The following is a 24,215-nucleotide window of genomic DNA, read 5'->3' as shown; positions in this document are numbered from 1 at the left end:
GACCCTGCTGAAAGTCAGGTCCCCCTTCCCGCATACAATACCACCTTACACGGGGACAAAGAGGAAGGTGCAGATGAAGGTGCAGGTTCATTCATCAGGTGGGGGGAGGAATACTCGTTGGCGACGTCACTGGCACAGGGCCCCTCATAGTACGCAAAAGTGTTGCTGCCGGTGGGAGGCGCCCCCACCGTGCAAACACACCGCTGTACTTTGAGGGGCCCTGTGCCAGTGCCAATGCCAACGAGTGGGCCCCCCTGCTTGCTCAGGATCACAGCACTTGCAAAGTTGAAATACCTACCTCTCCCTGCTCCACTGCCGTGACGTGGTCCAGATGTCCTTGGCCCACTAATTACTTGAACAAGCCCTACCCCCCACAACTTTAGCCAAATGACCCCCAATTTCAAATGCCTTACAATTATTATAAGCTAAATTACGATTGACAAGCTTCAGTAGCAAGAATGGATGTTTTTGCCAATACAATGGGCTCTGTACATGTTTTCCTGGCCTCTACTCACTGCCGACTATGCTCCCCCATTGACTTGCATTGGGTTTCGTGTTTCGATCGATCCCCGACTTTTCGCGATAATCGGCCGATTCCACTCGACTCGACTTTTGAGATAGTCGGGTTTCGCGAAACCCGGCTCGACTCTAAAAAGGTCAAGGTCGCTCAACTCTATCCACCACCATTAAATTCCACCAAAATATTTTTCCTAAACATGTAATCATATAATAACCGGGTGCTCCCACCAACATTCCTATTTGCTTCCAATATGATGTCCACATATTGGAAAAGACCTGAACATTTTTCAGGACACTTCTTTCCAATACAAATGGAAAAATACAGAATGCTTGCAACCAATGCTTTACAACAGTTTTTCTCTTCTCCTTCACCTCTTTTCCTTCAGTTTTATATAAATCCTTGCAAATCGGCAGGAGGGAAAACAAATCAATAGGCACACATCTGCAATGCCAAAGCCAACAATTCTGACTGGCACATTCCAATGACCAACATTAAGTTGATTAAATTCAGCAACATTCGTACCACAATAAATGGCAGGACTAACCCATGTAGCTGCAGCCCTACCACCCACACATGTTTTCCTTATTAGGCTTTTGTTACCTTCTGCAAATTTAGCTAGATCAGCTTTTGAAAAACATCAACATGTTACACTACTAGCCCCACTATCCATGGGACTACTACCTCTCATAACTCAGCAGCACTGCTAAAGAAAACCCCTCAGCACGCTGTGTTCCTGACATCTCAACCGCTGATGGGTCCAACTTTACGCTCTGCTCTGCTCCATCTACGCAGTGAATTGGATCTTCAGTCTTCTTTTCAGAGACTCTTGAGGTGAATAGCAATGGCATTGCTTCCGGGTCCTCTTCAGTAACCTCTAACCCGCAGCCACAGTATTGTCATCTTTTCTCACCACCTGTTCTTTTCTTCACTCTGATGTCGCAGTGACAACTTCCCATGCGCCTCTCTGGGACCGGAAAGATGGGCTTCATTTTCCTGCTGGTATCTTCGGAGCCATTCCTCACCCCTACTCTCTGCAGCTTTCCTCAGCAGCTGATTCTAAAGGTCTTCCATCAGAATGACAATGTTCTTCTTCCAGGATCCTGAAGTAAACTTCCCGAAACTGGCTGTGCAGTTGGGGGTAAAGTAGCTGTGTTTGAGCCAGCCAAAATACCCCCCTGCCAATCAGCAGAAGCTAATCACGTGACCCAAGGAAATAAATCACCTGTACATAACAAATCTTATAATACAAATTAACCCTATAACCATGAAACAAAGAGAGAGATAGGAAAATGGAGAGTAGGAGCGAAGAGGGTGGGGGGAGCACGATCACATGTGCCCCAAAACTATTTGTTTTCAGGAACTTTTAAGGAAAATTGTGTACCAAAATATGGGGACATTTTCACCTATTTCCTCTCTTGAAAATGTAAAATCTGGGACTAAACCAACATTTTAGTGATAAACATGCAATTTTTTGTCCTCACTGTCAAGGGGTATAAAATTCTATGGTCGCACCATGCTCCATACATTTCTATATTAATTATTTGAGTTATGTAGTTCATAAATGTTTGTAAAATGGGGTCACTTATGGGTGTCTCTGCTGTTTTGACACCTCAGGGGATCTGCTAATGTGACATTACACTCACATACCACTCCAGCAAGAACTTGCACTTCAAAATGGCGTTTCCTCCCTACGTTACTTTGGAGTGTGCCCGAACTGTAGTTTCTGACCACACATGGGATATTATCATGCTCAGGAAATATTGCACAATTTATTGGGTGATCTGTTTTCTGAAATTACTCATTGTGAAAATTAAAAATTGGGACCAAAGGAACATTTTAGTGAAAAAAAAAATTAAATTAACTTTTCAATTTTACAGCCACTATTTGTAAAATTCTGTGAATCACCCTTGAGTTTAAATTGCTGAATATAACCTTAGATTAATTCATTGAGAGCTGTAGTTTTCAAAATAATCACTTGCAGGGGGTTTCTGCTTTTTTGGTATCTCGGGAGCTTTGCAAATAGGACATGGCATTTGCAATATATTATAGCCAAAATTCAAAAAGTCATAGTGCTCCTTTCCTTCTGAGCTTTACTATGTGCCCAAACAGTAGTTTCTGATCACTTATAGGATATCAGTGTACTTAGTATAAATAGCACAACAAATCACAAAGTGCAGTTTCTACTGTTTTTTACTTTGAAAATGAAAAATTTGGAATTTAAGAAACATTTTTGTGGGAAAAAACTAAATTTTTCATTTTCATTGAATAATGTTTTAAAATTCCACAAAGCAACTGTGGATTCACGATGGTCTCTACACCCCTAGGTGAATTCCTCCATGGGTGTAGTTTCCAAAATGGGATCACTTGTAAAGGGTTCCTGCTGTGTTGACTCCTCAAATGCACTGCAAATGCAACATGACATCCATAATCTACTGCAGCCAAATTTGCATTCCAAAAGTCAAATAGTGCAGCTTGCGCTTACAGCCATGTTCCCAAATTGTCATTTCCAACAATATTTGGAATATTGGAAAATTTGGAAGAATGTGTACAACACTGTTTTTTCTCATCAGGGACATCAGCGTACTCAGGAAAAATCACGCAACAAATTTTCTGGTCCATTTTCTGCTGCTACCCTTGTAAAAATTTGAGGCTAAAGCAACATTTTAATAAAAAAATATAATTTGTCATATTTTTCTTCCAGTTTGCAATAGAGTTCTAATCATCTTCATATCTAAAAAACAAACAAAAAAAACAAAAACAAAACAGGAGCCTTGCACACTGGCCAAATTATGACCAGGGGAATATCTGTTGAAAAGGACTCATGGAATCGTTCCGTACCTGTTCTGGATCTTCTCAGTGTGAAAAGAACTCAACCCATTTAGGGATATCATTGTACCACTATAATTAGCTTGTTCATATCTTACCAAATATGATGAGAGGAAGTTCCACCCATAGTTCTGCTAATCGGAAAAGTAAAAATGGTGCAATAATCCCTCCCAGGTCGCACATGCCCGAACACAAGGATACACCAAAGTTTCTGTAACATTTAAAAGGGACTAAATTAGTTAATGTACATCTTTGAGTAAAATAACATACAACTTTTTTGCTATAATTATAAAAACATAGTTTAAACAATTTAGATGCTATTAAAAATGTATAAAATATAGCATGCAAAACTTTTAAAACTTCTAAAATACCTACAATAGAAAAATGATTTTATGCTTAGTTTTTTTTGCTATGTTCCTTGATTAACACTTTTATCATTGGCTATAAGTAATAAAACAATCAGATCATTACTTGACCTTCATTTACTTGATAAAATTGATAGATGTGCCCTCATACTGTATTATTGATAAGTCACCTCCTCGTCAGGTATTTGGTAGAGATACGTTCAGGATGATTTATTGTGCTTAGCAAAAACAGATGTTCACAGCTCAGCTCAAATTTGGGCAAAATTTACCATCCTGATATTCCCTAATAACAACGGGGCCGGCAGTACATTCATTTATATCTTAACAGAATTGATAGAGCTTGTATCTGGAATTAGTCACTGACACTGCTTGGCTCCAAGTATCATGAGAAGATCTGGTTGAGTAATATTCTCCTTTTCTCTGGCTTATTTAAAATAGTTTTGACATTCTGTGGTATTTCAGAAAAACTTTAGCTTTAAACAGATTTATCTACTTTTTAACTTTTGAAAATCTTTTTATTGATTTTCAACCAAGGAACATTAACATTGACAAAAGTGACAAACATATAGCAGATATTGGAGACACCGTAACACTTCAGATCAAGCCTCATTCAGACTTTTATTTTTGAAGTAAGTCTTATTCATATGTTTTCCATGAATAGAATAATCTATGGAGTTAATCACATGTTCATGTTTTTTTATAAACTGCACAGAGCAACTGGGTGCAATTCTTAGTGTGGCAGCCCAGGAGTCCGATTGCAACAGTGGCATTGCCTTCCTCAGGGGGGGTGATGCCATGCCTGGAAGCAAGGAAGGATCCCCTTAGCAGATAAGACAATCAGCATGCAACATCTTTCCTGACTCCAGACCAGAAGGGGGAGCTCTAACCCGGTTTTCAGGGGACCTTCCCTGTAAGTTCTGGTCTGGAGGCAGAGTTAGTCAGTTTCAGTTTCAGTCAGAGAGCAGACAGTGAAGGAGGAAGAGGCAAGAGTGAGGAGAATCTGGGGAATTGGAGCTGCGACTGAGCTCACTCCAGGACAAAGCGCGAAAGACCGGATACCGGAGTCCATGGTTGTGTGGGAACTACAGATCCCACAGCAAAATCCGGAGGGCAGGAGATTGCAGGTCTCCTGGCCCGAGCTGACACCCGGAGGCACAGCAGCATACTAGAGCCCAGAGTCACCATGAGGGAGTGACACCTGGAACGAGCTCAAGCTGCCTGTCATAAGGGTAGTGCTTCACTTAGTGGACAGAGAGGGACTTGGGGAGAACTAAAAGCACCAAGTGCCCAGAGGACAGCACAGTAGGAAGGCCTCCAACCCCACCTGGCTAGGTGGACTCTAAATTGCTTCCAGGCTGCCCGGATCTCCATCACCAGCTGTGACTTGTGCCCTGGACTGCACCTTCAACCTTGGAATAAAGGCAAAGAAAACTGCAACCCTTGTGTCCTCTAGTCATTCCCGCACCCTCAGTCCTGCACCCCAATGTCCACAAGTCCATTACAGAACTGTACCAGTAACCCTGGGGCCCCACTCCACCTGTGGGGAGCAAAACAGACCGCGGTCTCCTAAAGCAGTGTTGAACATTTATAGCCGAACACCACAGGTGGCATCATATACAATCCCTCAAACTACCCCTTTCTTATTTTTATTGCGCGCCCAAGGCCACGGACCAGGTCACTGCTGCCGTGACCTCCCTTTTAAGAGCTGTGCAACCCGGTTTTGAGTACCCCACGGCCCTAGCGGGTGTGGCATTAGCATCTGTATTATCCTGTATATATACCCTGCACAGTGCCACTTCTCCTGTCCCGTATACTGGGTGTAATCCTCAGTATCTGTATTATCCTGTATATATACAGTGCACAAACCCACTCCTCCTGCCCTATATATAAACTGCACAGTACCATTCCTCTTGTACTGTATACTGGGTTTAATTCTCAGTATCTGTATTATCCTGTATATATAAACTGCACAGTGCAACTTCTCCTGTCCTGTATACTGGGTGCCATTCTTAGCATCTGTATTATCCTGTATATATACCCTGCACAGAACCACTTCTCCTGTCCTGTATATTGGGTGTAATCCTCAGTGTTCCTATTATCCTGTATATATACACTGCACAGTACCAATCCACCTGTCCTGTATATATACACTGCACAGTACCGCTCCTCCTGTACTGTATACGGAGTGTAATTCTCAGCATCTGTATTATCCTGTGTGTATAAACTGCACAGTGTAACTTCTCCAGTCCTGTATACTGGGTTCAATTCTTAGCATCTGTGTTATCCTGTATATATATACACAGTACCACTTCTCCTGTCCTGTATATTGGGTGTAATTCTCAGTATCTGTATTATCCTGTATATATACAGTACACTGCACAGTACTATTCTCCTGTTCTGTATGCTGAGTGCAATTCTTAGCATCTGTTATCCTGTATATATACACTGCACAAGTACCACTTCTCCTGTCCTGTATACTGGGTGTAATTCTTAGCATCTGTATTATCCTGCACATATACACTGCATAGTACCACTTCGCTTATCCTATATACTGGGTGTAATTCTCAATATCTGTATTATTTTGATAATATATACTGCACAGTGCATGTTCTCCTTTCCTCTTTACTGGGTGCAATTCTTAGTATCTGTATTATTCTGTATACTGTATATACACTGTATTGTACTACTTCTCCTGTCCTGTATATGGAGTGTAATTCTCAGTATCTGTGTTATCCTGTATATATACACTGCACAGTACCATTCTCCTGTCCTTTATACTGGGTGCAATTCTTAGCATCTGTATTATCCTGTATATCTACATTGCACAGTACCACTTCTCCTGTTCTGTATTGAGGGTGTAATCCTCAGTATCTGTATTATCCATTATATATACTGTGAGGCATTGACAGGTGTTATATGCGAGGGTCGCTATATGTCACCCAGGATGCGCACTGAAACATATTAAGACCACTGGAGTCCATTTCAGTCATAGCTATAGCTGTGATTGCAGTGCAAAATAAAAGTAAGCTTGGTCTTGGGCAAGCTATTTGCCGAAGGCAGATTTAAGAAAACCCGGCAAGGGCTTTTATTTTTGTAGCAAACTACAGGATGGTAGTGGGGCAGTTCACTCCCTCCATCCCAGGTTTTACAACTGGCCCATGACCACAGAGTCCATGTTAAAATCCCTGCAGAAAAGGGTTGAGTGTGTCAGTTTGGAGTTTGCAAGTTGTAGAGCAGGTGGCTCTGTGCAACCCAGGTCTGTGTGGAGCTAACTCAGAGCCAGGAAACTCAAGGCGGCTGACGTACCCAAAAGACACGGCGGTGTCATTATCCATGGAAACAGGTTCTGAGTTCAGGACTGTGTTTACGGAAACCAGGCTGCAATCTGGAGGACAATATTCCTTTGTGTGAGTTTTTTTGGGAAATTAAAGACATTTGCTTTGAACTTTCCTGTGGTCCCTGCCTACCTGTCTCACTGCATCAACCTTGCTGCACTATATTACCCTGCACAGTACCACTTCTCCTGTCCTGTATACTGGGTGTAATCCTCAGTATCTGTATTATCCTGTATATATCACCTGCACAGTACCAGTTCTCCTGTCCTGTATAATGGGTGCAACCATATATACTCGAGTATAAGCCAACCCGAGTATAAGCCGAGGCACCTAATTTTGCCACAAAAAACTGGGAAAACCCATTGACTCGAGTATAAGCCCGGTATGCCTTGTCCCCTCATCCCTATCCTGGTATGCATTCTCCCCTCATCCCTATCCTGGTATGCATGGCATCCCATCCCTGTCCTTGTATGCATGGCTCCACATCCCTGTCCTTGTATGCATGGCTCCCATCCCTGTCCTTGTATACATGGCTCCCATCCCTGTCCTTGTATGCATGGCTCCCCATCCCTATCCTTGTATGTATTGTCCCCTCATCCCTATCCTGGTATGCATGGCATCCCATCCCTGTCCCTGTATGCATGGCTCCCCATCCCTGTCCTTGTATGCATGGCTCCCCATCCCTGTCCTTGTATGCATGGCTCCCCATCCTTGTCCTTATATGCATGGCTCCACATCCCTGTCCTTGTATGCATGGGTCCCATCCCTATCCTTGCATGCACGGCTCCCCATCCGTGTCCCTGTATGCATGGCTCCCCATCCCTATCCTTGTATCCATGGCTCCCCATCCTTGTCCTTATATGCATGGCTCCACATCCCTGTCCTTGTATGCATGGGTCCCATCCCTATCCTTGCATGCACGGCTCCCCATCCGTGTCCCTGTATGCATGGCTCCCCATCCCTATCCTTGTATCCATGGCTCCACATCCCTGTCCTTGTATGCATGGTTCCCCATCCCTGTATGCATGGCTCCTTATATGTGAGTCACCCACCAGGGCCTGGGGGCATTCGGTACCGCGTCAGGTCACACTTAAAGGGGATGTCACGGTGGCTGCGACCCAGTCCGTGGCCCTGGGCGCCCAATTAAAGGGGAAAGGTCTTTTAAAGGGATTTGTAATAAAGTTTGCGTTTGTGATGCCACCTGTGGTTCTCAGTCAGTAGGGACCGACGCTGTGATGTTACTGCAGCATAGATGGTAACCCTTTCCACAGGTGAAGCGGGTCCCCATGGCTCCCGATGTGCTGTGCAGAGATGATGTATGCTGGCAAATAAATGGAGCACACAGAGTTCTAACGTCGTTACCTGGTTTACTGATGATAGTAGTCCACAGTCCAGGGTACCAGGAACAGGTGGTGATGTGGTCTGGCCAGACTGGAGACAAAGGTAGATCCCTCTCCCAAGTGAGGTCCATAAGCCTTCCTATTCGCACTCGTACACGAGGTCCTTGCTGCCTGTGGCTTCCATACAAAGTCCTCTTTCTCCTATCCTGGGACAGTTACCTGTATGATGGGCAGTGTGAGCCTTTTTATAGGGTCTCTATCATGACCCGGGCTCCTAGTATACTGATGCACCTTCAGGTGTGGGTGCAAGCAAATAACATAAAGTCCTATGCCCTCCGGTTCTGCCGTGTGACCTGGAGTACAACACAGCCTCGGGTTCCCGGGGCCCGGTTCCTGCACTTCGGCTCTGACGGTGCCTGGTCACAGTTCCCCTCTGAGCCCCTTTCCTTCCTCTGTGCTTCCTCTGTGCTTCTTTTCTCTGATGCTTCACTACATCCAACCCCTCGGGTTCACTTCCTTTTCCTGGAGCTGCCGCTCAGTCATGGCTGCATGGCTCTGCTCTCTGCTCTCCACTCCTCTCCCTTCACTGTCTGCTCCAGACTGAGTTAACTCCTCCTCCAGACCAGAACACTTAAAGCTCTGGAAGCTCCCCAGAATCCAGGTTCAGAGCTCCCCCTTCTGGCCTGGATTCAGAATGTGCTGTATGTAGGTGCTTTACCTGGTAAAGGGAATCCTCCTTGCCTCCAAGCATGATATAGCCCCCTCCGAAAGGAAGGCAACATCACTGTAACAACCGATTACCTGGGGTGATACATATGCATGGCTCCTTATCCATTTTCCTTGTATGTATGGCTCCCCTTCCATGTTCTTGTATGCATGGCTCCTATAAAAAGAAAAAAAACACATCCTACTTACCTTTCCTGCGTGCCCTTCCTGCAGCTCCTCCAGCCGAGCGATCAAATGTCACGGCTCATTAAGGTAATGAATATTCACTCCACGCCTATGGGAGTGGAGAGAGGTGAATTTTTATTACCTTAATGAGCTGGGGACATTTGATCACTCGGCCAGAGAAGCTGCTGGCGCGGAACGAGATGCACCGAGGGCGTGCAGGGAAGGTAAGTAGGATGTGTGCTGGAAGCCGGGGGCTGTTACTGTAACTGTGCTCGCTATAAGAGAAATGAATATTCACTGCCAGCGCAGTGAATATTAATTTCTCTTTAGCAGTGGGCACAGGCTTTAGCCGCAGCCGACGGCTCCTGCCTCTGTGACCCTCTGCTTTGCCGCTCCCCCTCCCCCGCATTGCACAGTACCACTTATCCTGTACTGTACACGGGGTGTATTCCTCAGTGTCTGTATTATCATGTATATATACACTGCACAATACCACTTTTCCTGTCCTGTATACTGGGTGCAATTCTTAGCATCTGTATTATTCTGTATATATACACTGTGCAGTTCTACTTCCCCTGCCCTGTATACTGGTTTCAATTCTTAGTATCTGTATTATTCTGCATATATACACTGCACAGTACCACTTCTCCTGTCCTGTATATATACTCTGCACAGTACTACTTCTCCTATCCTGTATACGAAGTGTAATTCTCAGTATCTGTATTATCCTGTATATATACACTGAACAGTACTACTTCTTATGTCCTGTATACTGGGTGCAATTCTTAGCATCTGCATTACCCTGTATTCAGTTATATGAAAAAGTTTGGGCACCCCTATTAATCTTAAGCTTAATGTTTTATAAAAATTGTTTTTTTTTGCAATAGCTATTTCAATTTCATATATCTAATAACTGTTGGACACAGTAATGTTTCTGCCTTGAAATGAGGTTTATTGTACTAACAGAAAATGTGCAATCTGCATTCAAACAAAATTTGACAGGTGCATAAGTATGGGCACCCTACCAGAAAAGTGAAATGAATATTTAGTAGATCCTCCTTTTGCAAAAATAACAGCCTCTAGTCGCTTCCTGTAGCTTTTAATGAGTTCCTGGATCCTGGATGAAGGTATTTTTGACCATTCCTCTTTACAAAACAATTCCAGTTCAGTTAAGTTTGATGGTCGCCGAGCATGGACAGCCCTCTTCAAGTGATCCCACAGATGTTCAATGATATTCAGGTCTGGGGACTGGGATGGCCGTTCCAGAACAGTGTAATTGTTCCTCTGCATGAATGCCTGAGTAGATTTGGAGGGGTGTTTTGGATCATTGTCTTGCTGAAAGATCCATTCCCTGCGCAACTTCAACTTTGTCACTGATTCATGAACATTATAGTCAAGAATCTGCTGATACTGAGAGGAATCCATGCGTCCCTCAACTTTAACAAGATTCCCGGTGCCGGTATTGGCCACACAGCCCCAAAGCATGATGGAACCTCCACCAAATTTTACTGTGGGTAGCAAGTGTTTTTCTTGGAATGCTGTGTTTTTTGGCCGCCATGCATAACGCCTTTTTGTATGACCAAACAACTCAATCTTGGTTTCATCAGTCCACAGGACCTTTTTCCAAAAATAAATTGGCTTCTCCAAATGTGCTTTTGCATACCTCAGCCGACTCTGTTTGTGGCATGCTTGCAGAAACGGCTTCTTTCGCATCACTCTCTCATACAGCTTCTCCTTGTGCAAAGTGCGTTATATAGTTGACCGATGCACAGTGACACCATCTGCAGCAAGTTGATGCTGCAGCTGTCTGGAGGTGGTCTGAGGATTGTCCTTGACTGATCTCACCATTCTTCTTCTCTGCCTTTCTGATGTTTTTCTTGGCCTGCCACTTCTGGCCTTAACAAGAACTGTACCTGTGTTCTTCCATTTCCTTACTATGTTCCTCACAGTGGAAATTGACAGGTTAAATCTCTGAGACAGCTTTTTGTATCCTTCCCCTGAACAACTATGTTGAATAATCTTTGTTTTCAGATCAATAGACCGTTGTTTTGAGGAGCCCATGATGCCACTCTTCAGAGGAGATTCAAACAGGAGAACAACTTGCAAGTGTCCACTTTAAGTAGCTTTTCTCATGATTGCATACACCTGGCTATGAAGTTCAAAGCTCAATGAGGTTGGAAAACCAAAAAAAGTGCTTTAGTAAGTCAGTAAAAAGTAGGTAGGAGTATTTAAAACAAGAAAATGATAAGGGTGCCCATACTTATGCACCTGTCAAATTTTGTTTGAATGCAGATTGCACATTTTCTGTTAGAACAATAAACCTCATTTCAAGGCAGAAACATTACTGTGTCCAACAGTTATTAGATATATGAAACTGAAATAGCTGTTGCAAGAAAAACAATTTTTATAAAACATTAAGCTTAAGATTATTGGGGTGCCCAAACTTTTTCATATAACTGTATATACACTGCACAGTTCTACTTCACCTGCCCTGTATAATGGGTTCAATTCTTAGTATCTGTATTATTCTGTATATATACACTGCAAAGTACCACTTCTCCTGTCCTGTATATATACCCTGCACATGCACAGTACTACTTCTCCTGTCCTGTATACTGGGTGCAATTCTTAGCATCTGTATTACCCTGTATATATACACTGCACAGTACCACTTCTCCTGTCCTTTATACTGGGTGTAATTCTCAGTATCTGTAATATTCTGATAAAATATACTGCACAGTACTATTCTCCTATTCTGTTGTTGGAGAGGCGACATGAGACTTCGTGAGGGTCAGTATTGTTTTTTTATTATTTGTATTCCTATGAGCCTTTGGATAAGGGATGACTTTCCAATCGCTGGGGATTCGATGCTGGGACCTCCACGATCCCGAGAATCGGAGCTCTGTACAGCACCATGTAAATAGAGATGTGGTCAATCATACGCACTGTGGCACCATTCACATATGGCCAAGTAAAGCAAAATTCAGTGTTTGGTGGTGGGGAGTGTTATAGTATGTTGACTGGACGGGTCTGTGCGGCAGGGCAGCTTTTTTGTCTCAGTCCAGCCCTGCCCCAATGTATTTGTGTCCATTTAAAGCTCTCAAAATATTTGAGGTATTTTCATGTCATCAATGCGGGTCCTGATCAATGACTACCTTTTCCAAGCATTCTCTATCTCCAGCAGCACTAGGCAATGTTGTCCTTTGTCGAAATTATTGTTTATTCTTACTATGGATACATTACTCCAGAATCTCAGAGCATGCAATGAGTGCTGAAGGATGAGGTGTGGAGGTCTTAAACACAAAACAACAGCTTGCCTTGCTGAGAACTTGCCTTTGCTCATCTCTAGCCACTGCTGCATTGGAAATTTTAGAAGGATACACGAAAATCACTAATTTCAAGGTCAAAATGGAAAAACCTGCATTTACACTGCAAGATTATCGTGATCGATGATTCCTAGGAAAGCTCGTTTGAAGATAATCTTGCAGTCTAAACAAGATGTAAAATGTTTATTTATTGGGTGAAATAATATTTTGGTTTCCACAAAAGATCATTGTTCTTGGCAGTGCATTGTCTTGTGTAAACAACATTCGCAATGCTGAGGAGAACCATGACAGACTTTGTGCACAGAGTGAGCTATTACGGATTACTCAGTGCACTGATGAGTAATATTTACCAATCGGCAGTCATTTGATGCTGCCAAATTGGGTAATGTAAGCCCACCTTAAATTGTAAACACTTAATGACACCCTCTCTTCCAACATAAACACACAAGTTGCCTCCAATTCCCCCCTTGATTGGTCCTGCCATTTTCTACACATTTCCTTGGAATTAAAATATCACATAACCTGCGGGCGCTATACAAAAACAACTTTCCTCCTTTGCTGCAAAGCATATCAATGATGCTCTTGTCATGGTCAAATTTTATGCTTTCTGGCTTTGCAGAAAAAAACAAGCAAATTGTATTTTCTGGCCTAAAATGAAACACTTTCCTACAGGCCTTTGGTTTTGGGATACGGATAGTTGACATATTTGCTCTATAGTTTTATATAACTATTTTCTGCTATCTACAATGTCATGTCTGCAGCACCCTTGGTGCAGCTGTGAGGTCGGAGACTAAAGAAAGCTGCTCATTGTGAGATGCAATTTCTTAAATTTTCATATAGAAATGGAGTATTGGCATATGCACTGTTTCAAGCAACAGTTATGAGGCCTGGAAGTACGGAGTGGCCAGCTGATGTATAAAAGGCATATGGTTTTACGCCGATTTGACTATCTCTGTTAAAGAGGCCTCACTCCCAGATATTTGTCTGGGTCGGCCTCTACCGAGGACAGCAGAATAAAAATCGGAAAGTTGTGGAAGGGATGCAGGAACAGAATGTCTCAAAAAGCAGTGTACAGACCTCAGGTGCATGCAGGAAAAAAATCACTTTTACTGGAGCAGTTGATGATGGTGAATAACAGCTCTTCGCAGTTATTCAGTACACTGGGCCAACAGCCCCTCATGGTTTGATGACCTCAGCTCTTCTTCAGCAATGTGTAGCAGCTCTCCTCACTTTTGCTGCATATAGTGCTATATGTACACTAAAACTTCTCCCTGCCTGGACCTTGGCATCCACGGCACCTCAGGCTTACAGGAAAGCACCTCAGCTCTCTTCCCACCGCTGGCCACTAAGGATCGGATCAAGACATCTCTCCTCTGATCCCTAACCTACATCGTCTGGCAGTTGAGCACCTCTTGAACAGCGCAGGACACTATGTCCCTTGCGGCTGCACAGATTTTGGTGGAGTCCTGACAGCGATCACATGAAAGACACTGCCTGACCCCCTTGATCTCCAGCAATCACTCGATCCCAGGGATGCAGGGTTTCTCCTCCTTGACTCAGTAGTGCTCCTGCAGGGCTGCTACCCACCAGACTTCACAATAGCCCTTACACTAATTACATGTGTGTGTGTAAAAATGGTTGAAGAGCTGGCTTTTCATACCATCAGAATTCACAGACATTTGTGATGCCTGACTTTGCAGGGTGCCACACAATAATTGTATCATAAAGTAAAATTCTGAGCTTTTTATAGTCCTATACTTGCACTTGGGCTAGTTTAAATGGAACCTGTCACTCTTGTCATGCTGCCCAAACCACACCACGAGCAGCATGAATCAAAGCCTGGCTGCGTGACTGCAGCCATATATGTTTTCTCTGAAGTGCTCCGGTGTTTCAGAGAAAACATAGTTCAAAGAGCAGGGCGGGGACCATAGAAGAATACGTGACTAGTCTGGTGCCCCCCCCCCCCCCCCCACCGAACTGCATATGCTCTTGAAACTGTGTTTCTGAGAAAAACATACATGGTTTCAATAATATAGCCAGGGTCTGGTCCTTGCTGCCCATGGTTTGGACAACATGAATCGACTGACAGGTTACCTTTAAACTAGCCCAACTGCAGATATAGAGCTATATGTGACATGCAGAAGTAGTGCTAAATGCTGTGCTTCAAAAGCATCCAGCAACTAGAGGAGTTAATGTGATACTCCTGGTTCCTGGTTGTCACAGTGGTATTGCTTTCCTCACGGTAAGAGTGATGTCACGCTTGGAAGCAAGGAAGGATCTTCTTTATTAGGTAAACACAAGCATGCAACATGTTTACGCTCCAGGCCAGAAGGGGGAGCTCTGATCCAGCTTGTGGGTGGCTCCCCTATATATATTCTGGTCTGGAGGGAAAGTGAGTTAGTCCCTGTCAGAGAGACAGAGGAGAAGGGAGTAGAGGGGCCATGCAGCCACGAGGGTGCTGCAGCTCCTGAAAGGAAAGAGATAGAACAGAAAACTGAACAAGCTGTAGAGAGCATGGAGGGGAAGAGAAGTGCAGGAGAGTGAAGAACTAGGGGATTAGCTGTAACTGAGCTACCACTCTACTGAGCACAGATACCGGTAGCCGGAAGACCTGGGTTGTGTCATACTCCAAGTGGCACAGCAGAAACTGGCAGGACAGCTGGATTATATATCACCTGTCCGCCTTACCCCTGAGGGCACAGTAGCGCATAGAGCTCGGGTCGTGATAGAGACTCTGTGAAAGGGCTCGAGGTATCTGTTGTACGGGTAGTGTGCTACCAATCTGGAGGACAGAGAGAACATGTGAGGACCTTGTGAGAGGCTTAAAGCAGGACTACACCACAGAGCTAGAAAAAAGGCTTCTAACCCTGCCTGGTAAGGGGGACTCCCAACTTGCTTCCAAACCGACCGGACCATACCTGCACCTGTGATCTGGTACCCTGGACTGTGGCTGCCTGAATCTTTCAGTAAACCAGGTAAAGAGACTGCAAACCTGTGTCCTCTGTTTCTTGCTTTACCACCCACCATCTTCATCTATACACTGGGAGCCCTGGGGACTCAGCTTCACCTGTGGGAAGCTATACCATCTTAGCTGCCATATCATCACCCTAGAGGACCCCTTTAAGCAGCGTCAGTCATCACTGACCGAGAACCACAGGTGGCGTCACAAACAAACTTTATTCACAAAAACCCTTTAATGACATTCCTTTTTTACTTGGGCGCCCAGGGCCACGACTGGGTCGCCGCCACCGTGACATCCCCTTTAAGTACCGGACACGGCACCGAGTACCCCACGGCCCTGGCAGGCGTTCCATTAACACAGTCATAGGAGACAGGGAGTGGTTAGCACAGCCCCAGGGGGATTGTGGGAAACTTGTTTTCTATTCTGGCAGCAGCCAAAGGGATGAGTAGTGTGTTTCTGTGATCTGTCTCACAAAAGTTCAGGCAGGTGAACCATGGGGACACAGGATTCCATTACAGAGTGGAGTTGGGCTAACCCCCTGTACTGCTAGTTGAGAAAGTCTATCAGGAGCAGTAAGATAAGGACGTTGTGTTACAGGGATAATCTCCCTCAGCAAACCCTCCCCCCTCCTCCATTACACTGTGCTAGAAGGAATGCTGTGTACTACTGTGCCTTTGTAAAGAGTCTTCATCTGTGCTGAACTGTGCTATCAAAAGAGACTGTTAGTCAATGTGCCTATAAGAAGCAGCTGTACTGTTTATAAAGCCTGTGTGTAAGAGACTTGAATTATACTGAATGTGCTGTGACATTAATCTACACTGTTCATGTCCATGAGGACTCTGTCAATTGTATCTGTGTGAGCAAGAGGATCCATCTTGTGCCTGAGGAAGCTACAGTACATGGTCGCCCTGAGTAATGGTTCCCCCAGAGTTCCAAAGAACTCATGAGACCTGTTCCGCCCCTATCTGAACCTAACGGCGTGCTCGTAACATATAAAAAGCTCATAATATCAATTTATGATACAATTATTGTGTAAATATCTAATAGTACAGCTGCTTTAACAGGGTTAGTGGCTTTAAACCACTTTATACACATTCTGCAAAAAAGTTGTGGGTTCCAGAGTTGGAACTCACTGCTGATATACATTTATGGCTGATCGTGTCATATTAGCAACATTTCTATGTATTTATGTCATTTATTACCTCAGTGATGTTGGATATAGTTCCATATTTATAAAATAAACTATTTCAAAGGCCATGGTGATTCCCAGTCGTCCTAAAGTGGCTAGTGTTATTTTTAGCCACAAATAATCTGCAAATGAATAGATATTTATTAGAGTAGAGTCTGTAAAATGAAAACAGTGTATTTGTTTCCAAAATCAAGTAAAAGGTCTAGTAAGTGGTCAAGTCTGTATGTATGTCTATTTGAAATATACAAAATGGACAATTTATTAGAGATGCCCATGTACTAGCTTTGGTCTTTATGTGAATTTGTCACATCACAGATTCTAAGGGGGGACTGGATTCATCAAAGTTTTTACGCCAGTATTCAGGAGTAAAAAAGATGCTACTTTTGGCTTGCAAACTCCATTTTCACCCACCTCCGATAAAGTGGGCAGAGCTTGGTCAGGATGGGGTCATGGCAAACACCGCTCATCAAATCCTTAACAAGTGTGTTAGGGGTCGAGTTCCCGCTTCTGCACAGGGGGAATCTCGAGCCACTTCCGCTGCGGTCTCCCATTCTTGTCCAGCCGCAGTGGAGCCTGCTCAGCAAGGACGTCGGTCCCAGCGTCTTGCTCATTCTCACTCTGTTCTGAGAGTTAGTGCTGCTTCTCCAGTCTCTGCCTTTAAAGTCAGTGCTGGTCAGCAGCGAGCGGACTTCTCTGGGACTAAGTCCTTGTCTGCATGTACTGAGCATGCCCAGCGTAAGGTCTCCCGTTGGAGATCGAGGGTCATGTGCTCAGGCTCTGCAGCACATTCCATTGGTCCTCTTGGCAGGTCCTAGAAGGGCAAAAGTGCTGTGGCCACTTCCTGTGCTGCTGTTATATAAACTGCGCATGACCGCACGGCCATGCGCTAGTATTGTTTTACAATTGCTTATGTGTGTATGTTGTGAGTGCAAGTCGTCCTTGGAAACCCCTACCCTATTGAATGTCTGTTCGCGGAAGGTGTATGGCTGCTACCTAGCGCCCGACTTAGCCTACAGCACTAACACACATCACAGCGTCCTGTAGCTGTGCCTGCCAGTACGGCGCCGTGCGCCTGCCTTGCGCTTTCCATACCCGAGTCTGGGTGGTTAGTGGCGTCCGTTAGTGCGGCATCGCTCGCACTCTTGTGCACAGATTGCTTAAGGTTCTCTACACACCCAGTTGCGGTGTTACGCCAGCAAGGGTCTAATCGGGCTCCAATCCCTTCTGGGGTTAAGTCCGCTGACCACTTGCTCGCGCACTAGTGCGGTACTGCGGTCCTGTGAATTAACAGGATCGCTTTCTTCACGCTGGGTGAGGTTTAACCCACGCGTGTATACTTTAGTGTACCGCCATATTGTCTGCTAATTGCTAGCAGCAGGTTCTCACCTGCACGGTGGACCCCGGACTGCGAACGCACCTTTATCATCTGTCTTGGTGCGTTCCGCCAGTCCTAACAGAATACTAGCGCCAGGGTCTGGCTAGTAAAATGGCGGACGATCAGCGTTTACAGCGGTACATCCAGCAGCTGGAGGGAAGGTTGGCGGCTTTTGAGCGTTCAACCTCAGCTTTGGATGTTACTGCTGTCGCTGTTCAGGCTGCAAGTGTGGCTGCAGCTACCTTGTCCACTGCCGCTCCTGTACCGACGCTATCTCGCCTCCCGCTACCAGAGAAATTTTCTGGTGACAGTAAGTCCTGTAGGGGTTTCGTGAGTCAGTGCTCAATACATCTCGAGCTTCTGGCCTCTCGTTTCCCTACAGAGCGGGCTAAGGTGGGCTTTATAATTTCCTTATTGTCGGACAGGGCGTTGCAGTGGGCTACGCCGCTGTGGGAGCGTGGCGATCATGTGGTGCAGAGTGCTCCGTTATTCCTGAGCACTCTGAAACAGGTCTTTCTTGGACCTCGTGTCACCCATGACACGGCGCTCCAACTGTTGGCACTGACTCAGGGCTCGTCCTTGGTCAGCCTTTTTGCCGTCCATTTCCGCACTCTGGCATCTGAGCTGGAGTGGTCGGATAAAGCCCTTATCCCTATATTTTGGAGGGGGCTGGCTGACCACGTTAAGGACGCTCTGGCCACTAGGGAGATTCCCGCCACACTGGAGGAGTTAATAGCAGTATCTACTCGCATTGACCGCCGTTTTCACGAGCGGAGGTTAGAGCGAGCCCATTGTAGGCAGAGGTTTCGGCTGGCTCCCACCTTCGCCAAACCTTTGGAATCTCCAGTTCAGGCTCCTGAGGTTCAGGAACCTAAGGTGGTGTCACGAGCGGGATCTAAGTCCCAGACTGCTCGTGCACTCCAGGGTTGCCAGGTTTGCCAACAGTCAGGACATCTTGCCACCAGATGTCATCAGCGGTCGAGGAAACGTCAGCGTCTAGTGGTAGTAGGTGGAGGTGCACTAGACACTGCGACGTTTGCCTCCAAATTGTCCTTTAAGGGGACAATTACCTTTGGCTCATCCTCCCACTCGGTAGACCTCTGCGTGGATTCTGGGGCGGAGGGCAATTTTATGTCTTCTGCCTTCGCCCAACGTCACGCAATACCCCTGGTTATGCTATCCCAACCAGTAACGGTACGAGTGGTGAATGGGTCGACACTCCCCGCACAGATAACACATCATACCATCCCTGTTACTCTGTCCCTGTCGCCATCCCATCAGGAGATTATTTCTCTACTCGTCATTCCTGAGGGTATTGATGAGGTTCTGTTGGGGATACCTTGGCTACGGTACCACTCTCCTCACATCGAGTGGTCCTCAGGCAGAATTCTGGGATGGGGTGAATCATGTGGGGGTAGGTGTCACCGAGAGTGCGTTCAGGTTGCTACTACTGAGGTACCCGCAGATCTATCCTCTCTCCCCAAGCAATATTGGTCTTATGCAGACGTGTTCTCCAAGAAGGCGGCGGAGACCCTTCCGCCCCATCGCCCCTATGACTGTCCTATCGATCTCTTGCCTGGTGCTGAGCCTCCCCGGGGTCGAGTCTACCCATTATCTCTCCCGGAAACGGAGGCAATGTCTCAGTACATACAAGAGAATCTGGCAAGAGGGTTCATTAGGAAGTCAGTGTCACCTGCTGGGGCAGGGTTCTTCTTCGTGCAGAAGAAGAATGGAGAACTACGTCCATGCATAGACTACAGGGGTCTTAATGCTATCACAGTTAAGAACAAGTACCCTTTGCCGTTGATATCTGAGCTTTTCGATAGGCTTCGGGGAGCTAGAGTGTTTACGAAACTAGATCTGCGGGGTGCTTACAACCTGATTCGCATCCGTGAGGGGGACGAGTGGAAAACGGCATTTAACACCAGAGATGGGCACTATGAGTATCTGGTGATGCCCTTCGGGCTCTGTAATGCACCTGCCGTTTTTCAAGACTTTGTCAACGACATCTTCCGGGATATGCTTTCCACCTCGGTTGTAGTCTATCTGGATGATATTCTCATCTTTTCTCCAGATATTGACTCCCACCGGAGAGATGTTGGCAGAGTCTTCGACCTCCTACGGGCAAACTCTCTTTACGCAAAGTTGGAGAAGTGTGTGTTTGAGCAGGAGTCCTTACCTTTCCTGGGCTATATCATCTCCGCCCAGGGATTGGCTATGGATCCTGCCAAACTACAGGCTGTGATGGACTGGCAAGAGCCCCATTCTCTTAAAGCGGTGCAGCGCTTTATGGGGTTCATAAACTATTACCGCCAGTTCATTCCCCACTTCTCAACTCTGGTGGCTCCCTTGGTAGCCCTCACCAAGAAGGGAGCGAATCCCAAATTGTGGTCGGAAGAGGTCTCCAAGGCCTTCACTTCTATTAAGTCCCACTTTGCTAGCGCTCCCATCTTACATCGTCCCGATGTGGATAAGCCATTCCTACTGGAGGTGGATGCCTCGTCCGTTGGTGCTGGAGCAGTCCTCTACCAAAAGGATGCTCAAGGTCGGAAGCATCCATGCTTCTTCTTCTCCAAGACCTTCACGCCAGCGGAGAGGAACTACTCCATCGGGGACAGGGAGTTGCTAGCAATGAAGTTGGCCTTTTCGGAGTGGAGACACCTTCTGGAAGGTGCGCGGTTTCCCTTCCAAGTTTACACGGACCACAAAAATTTGGTCTATTTGCAGACAGCCCAGCGGCTAAATTCTCGCCAGGCCAGATGGTCCCTGTTCTTCTCCCGGTTCCACTTTTCCCTGCATTATCTCGCCGGGGAGAAGAATATCCGTGCTGACGCTCTCTCTCGCTCCCTTATGTCAACTGAGGAGGAGGAAGAGGAGCCTCGGCTTATTGTCCCTTCCGAGAGCCTGAGAACCGTGGCGCCGGTATCGCTAGAGTCTGTGCCTCCGGGCAAGACTTTTGTGCCCATTAATTTGCGACCGGAGGTTCTCTCTTGGGCTCATTCGTCCAGGGTGGGTGGACACTTTGGGACAAAGAGGACATCTGAGCTACTGGCGAGGACGTACTGGTGGCCGCATATGGTCCGGGATGTCAGGGATTACGTTCTGGCGTGTGTCTCCTGCGCCAAAAATAAATCTCCGCGTCAAAGGCCAGCTGGTTTGCTCTATCCCTTGCCGGTGGCAGATAGGCCCTGGGAGATGGTCGGGATGGACTTTGTTGTGGGTTTGCCCAAGTCTCGCGGCTGTACCATCATTTGGGTCATCACCGATCATTTCTCAAAAATGGTGCATTTGGTGCCGCTGCCGCGGTTACCTTCTGCACGGGCCTTGGCAGCGTTGTTCATCAGACATATCTTCCGCCTACATGGTATGCCAGACAAAATTGTCAGTGACCGGGGTCCCCAGTTTGCGTCTCGGTTCTGGAGAGAGCTCTGTCGTCTTCTCAGTATTGAGTTGAATCTCTCTTCCGCTTATCATCCCGAGACGAATGGGTTGGTAGAGAGGGCCAACCAGACCTTGGTCACATACCTGCGACATTTTGTTTCAGCCAGGCAGGATGACTGGGCATCCTTGCTATCATGGGCAGAGTTTGCACTGAACAACGCCGTTGCCGACTCCACTGGACAAACCCCATTCCTCCTCAACTATGGTCAGCATCCACGGGTACCTGTGCCTATGCCCGTGTCTTCCGCCGACTCCAGGGTGGCAGACTGGGCTGTGGAGGCACGGGATATTTGGGACCGCACTCAGGATGCCATTCGGGCCTCTAAGGAGAGAATGAGGTCCTCCGCTGATGCTCATCGGCGCCCCGCCCCGACCTTTGCTCCTGGCGACTTGGTGTGGCTCTCCGCCCGTAACATCAGGCTGCGAGTTGAGTCCACTAAATTTGCTCCTCGCTACTTGGGTCCATTCAAGGTCCTCGAGCAGGTTAATCCTGTGGTCTATCGTTTGGCCCTTCCGCCACGCCTGGGTATCACCGACACCTTTCATGTGTCCCTCTTGAAACCCGTGTATATGTCCCGCTTTTCCGAGTCATCTGCTGGGACATCGGGTTCGTCTACGGACGATTATGAGGTGAACGCTATTTTGGGGTGCAAGGTGGTGCGTGGTAAAAAATTTTATTTGGTGGACTGGAAGGGTTATGGCCCCGAGGACAGGTCCTGGGAACCTGTTGAGCACATTCGGGCCCCGCAGCTCATTGCTGCCTTCGAACGTAGCGAGGCCCAAGGAGGGGGGGGCCCTAGGAGGGGGGGTAATGTTAGGGGTCGAGTTCCCGCTTCTGCACAGGGGGAATCTCGAGCCACTTCCGCTGCGGTCTCCCATTCTTGTCCAGCCGCAGTGGAGCCTGCTCAGCAAGGACGTCGGTCCCAGCGTCTTGCTCATTCTCACTCTGTTCTGAGAGTTAGTGCTGCTTCTCCAGTCTCTGCCTTTAAAGTCAGTGCTGGTCAGCAGCGAGCGGACTTCTCTGGGACTAAGTCCTTGTCTGCATGTACTGAGCATGCCCAGCGTAAGGTCTCCCGTTGGAGATCGAGGGTCATGTGCTCAGGCTCTGCAGCACATTCCATTGGTCCTCTTGGCAGGTCCTAGAAGGGCAAAAGTGCTGTGGCCACTTCCTGTGCTGCTGTTATATAAACTGCGCATGACCGCACGGCCATGCGCTAGTATTGTTTTACAATTGCTTATGTGTGTATGTTGTGAGTGCAAGTCGTCCTTGGAAACCCCTACCCTATTGAATGTCTGTTCGCGGAAGGTGTATGGCTGCTACCTAGCGCCCGACTTAGCCTACAGCACTAACACACATCACAGCGTCCTGTAGCTGTGCCTGCCAGTACGGCGCCGTGCGCCTGCCTTGCGCTTTCCATACCCGAGTCTGGGTGGTTAGTGGCGTCCGTTAGTGCGGCATCGCTCGCACTCTTGTGCACAGATTGCTTAAGGTTCTCTACACACCCAGTTGCGGTGTTACGCCAGCAAGGGTCTAATCGGGCTCCAATCCCTTCTGGGGTTAAGTCCGCTGACCACTTGCTCGCGCACTAGTGCGGTACTGCGGTCCTGTGAATTAACAGGATCGCTTTCTTCACGCTGGGTGAGGTTTAACCCACGCGTGTATACTTTAGTGTACCGCCATATTGTCTGCTAATTGCTAGCAGCAGGTTCTCACCTGCACGGTGGACCCCGGACTGCGAACGCACCTTTATCATCTGTCTTGGTGCGTTCCGCCAGTCCTAACAAAGTGTCAACATTCGGTATGCCCCAAATCGTATTCTAGCATGGACTGGAGAAAAATTTGTGGCAAGGTGCACATCCCATCTGGCATTAAACAAAACATTAGGTTGTGTAGGTAGACATTTATAAAGGGCATTTTAGGTATTGCGCCACCACTTTAAGGACATATCACATTGCATCCCACCAACTGATCCCTTCTAATATCTTAGTACCTGTGGATATGGCAGCTGTTATTAAACATGCAATGCCTGCACCAGCATTACTCAAGGCAAATGGAAGTCTTCTGCCAACACGATCAATAGAGAAGAGAATAAGGAAGGCAGCTGGTAATTCCACAACTGCAGAAATAAAAAAGTCCATATACAGACTTCCAGATACAATCCCCAGCCGCATGACAAGACCTTGGTAGATGACGGCACTTGTGAACCTGCAGGAAACGAAAAGAAATGGAATGTTGGTAAGTTAGCCACGTGCAATGAAACCGCCATGTTCACATACATACAGTATATACAATGGGCCATTACTAATCAAGAGGTAGACACAACATGCTCAGCAGGGATAGAGATGGTGACACACGATCCCTTAATGTCCCCATCTCTATCGCTTAATGATCGGTGTATGCAGCCATCATTTTCCCCAAACAGCCGCTGGTGGAGCCAAACTATGCCTGTTGCTATTAACCTATTAAATGCCACTGTCAGTCTCAAGTTACAGTGTGTGGCCTGAGGATGCTGGAGCCCTTCGTACCTATCATTACAATGCTTCTATGAAGACCAGCCTCTGCTAGGCATTCATAGGAGACTGATTTTTACTATATGTTGTAATAAAGTTCAGGTTCAAGTCCCCTAAGGGAACTAAAAAATACA

The 24,215-nt window shown here is 46.4% G+C and overlaps 1 protein-coding gene across 2 annotated transcripts in view; it reads right to left on the bottom strand.

Annotated features, from left to right (window-relative positions):
* SLC22A3 (solute carrier family 22 member 3) overlaps positions 1–24,215 on the bottom strand; it is a 392,110-nt gene that overhangs the window by 57,716 nt on the left and 310,179 nt on the right. For both annotated transcript variants that reach the window (XM_069769517.1, XM_069769516.1), the window contains exons 7-9: positions 23,562–23,776; positions 16,768–16,876; positions 3,445–3,557 (exon numbers count right to left, since the gene is read on the bottom strand). In XM_069769517.1, coding sequence (XP_069625618.1) covers positions 3,445–3,557; positions 16,768–16,876; positions 23,562–23,776 — 437 coding nt within the window. The remainder of the gene's footprint in view (positions 1–3,444; positions 3,558–16,767; positions 16,877–23,561; positions 23,777–24,215) is intronic.

This window comes from Ranitomeya imitator, chromosome 5 (genome assembly GCF_032444005.1).
Source record: "Ranitomeya imitator isolate aRanImi1 chromosome 5, aRanImi1.pri, whole genome shotgun sequence".
NCBI classification, from domain to species: domain Eukaryota; kingdom Metazoa; phylum Chordata; class Amphibia; order Anura; family Dendrobatidae; genus Ranitomeya; species Ranitomeya imitator.
This window is presented reverse-complemented; position numbering and strand designations above follow the sequence as displayed.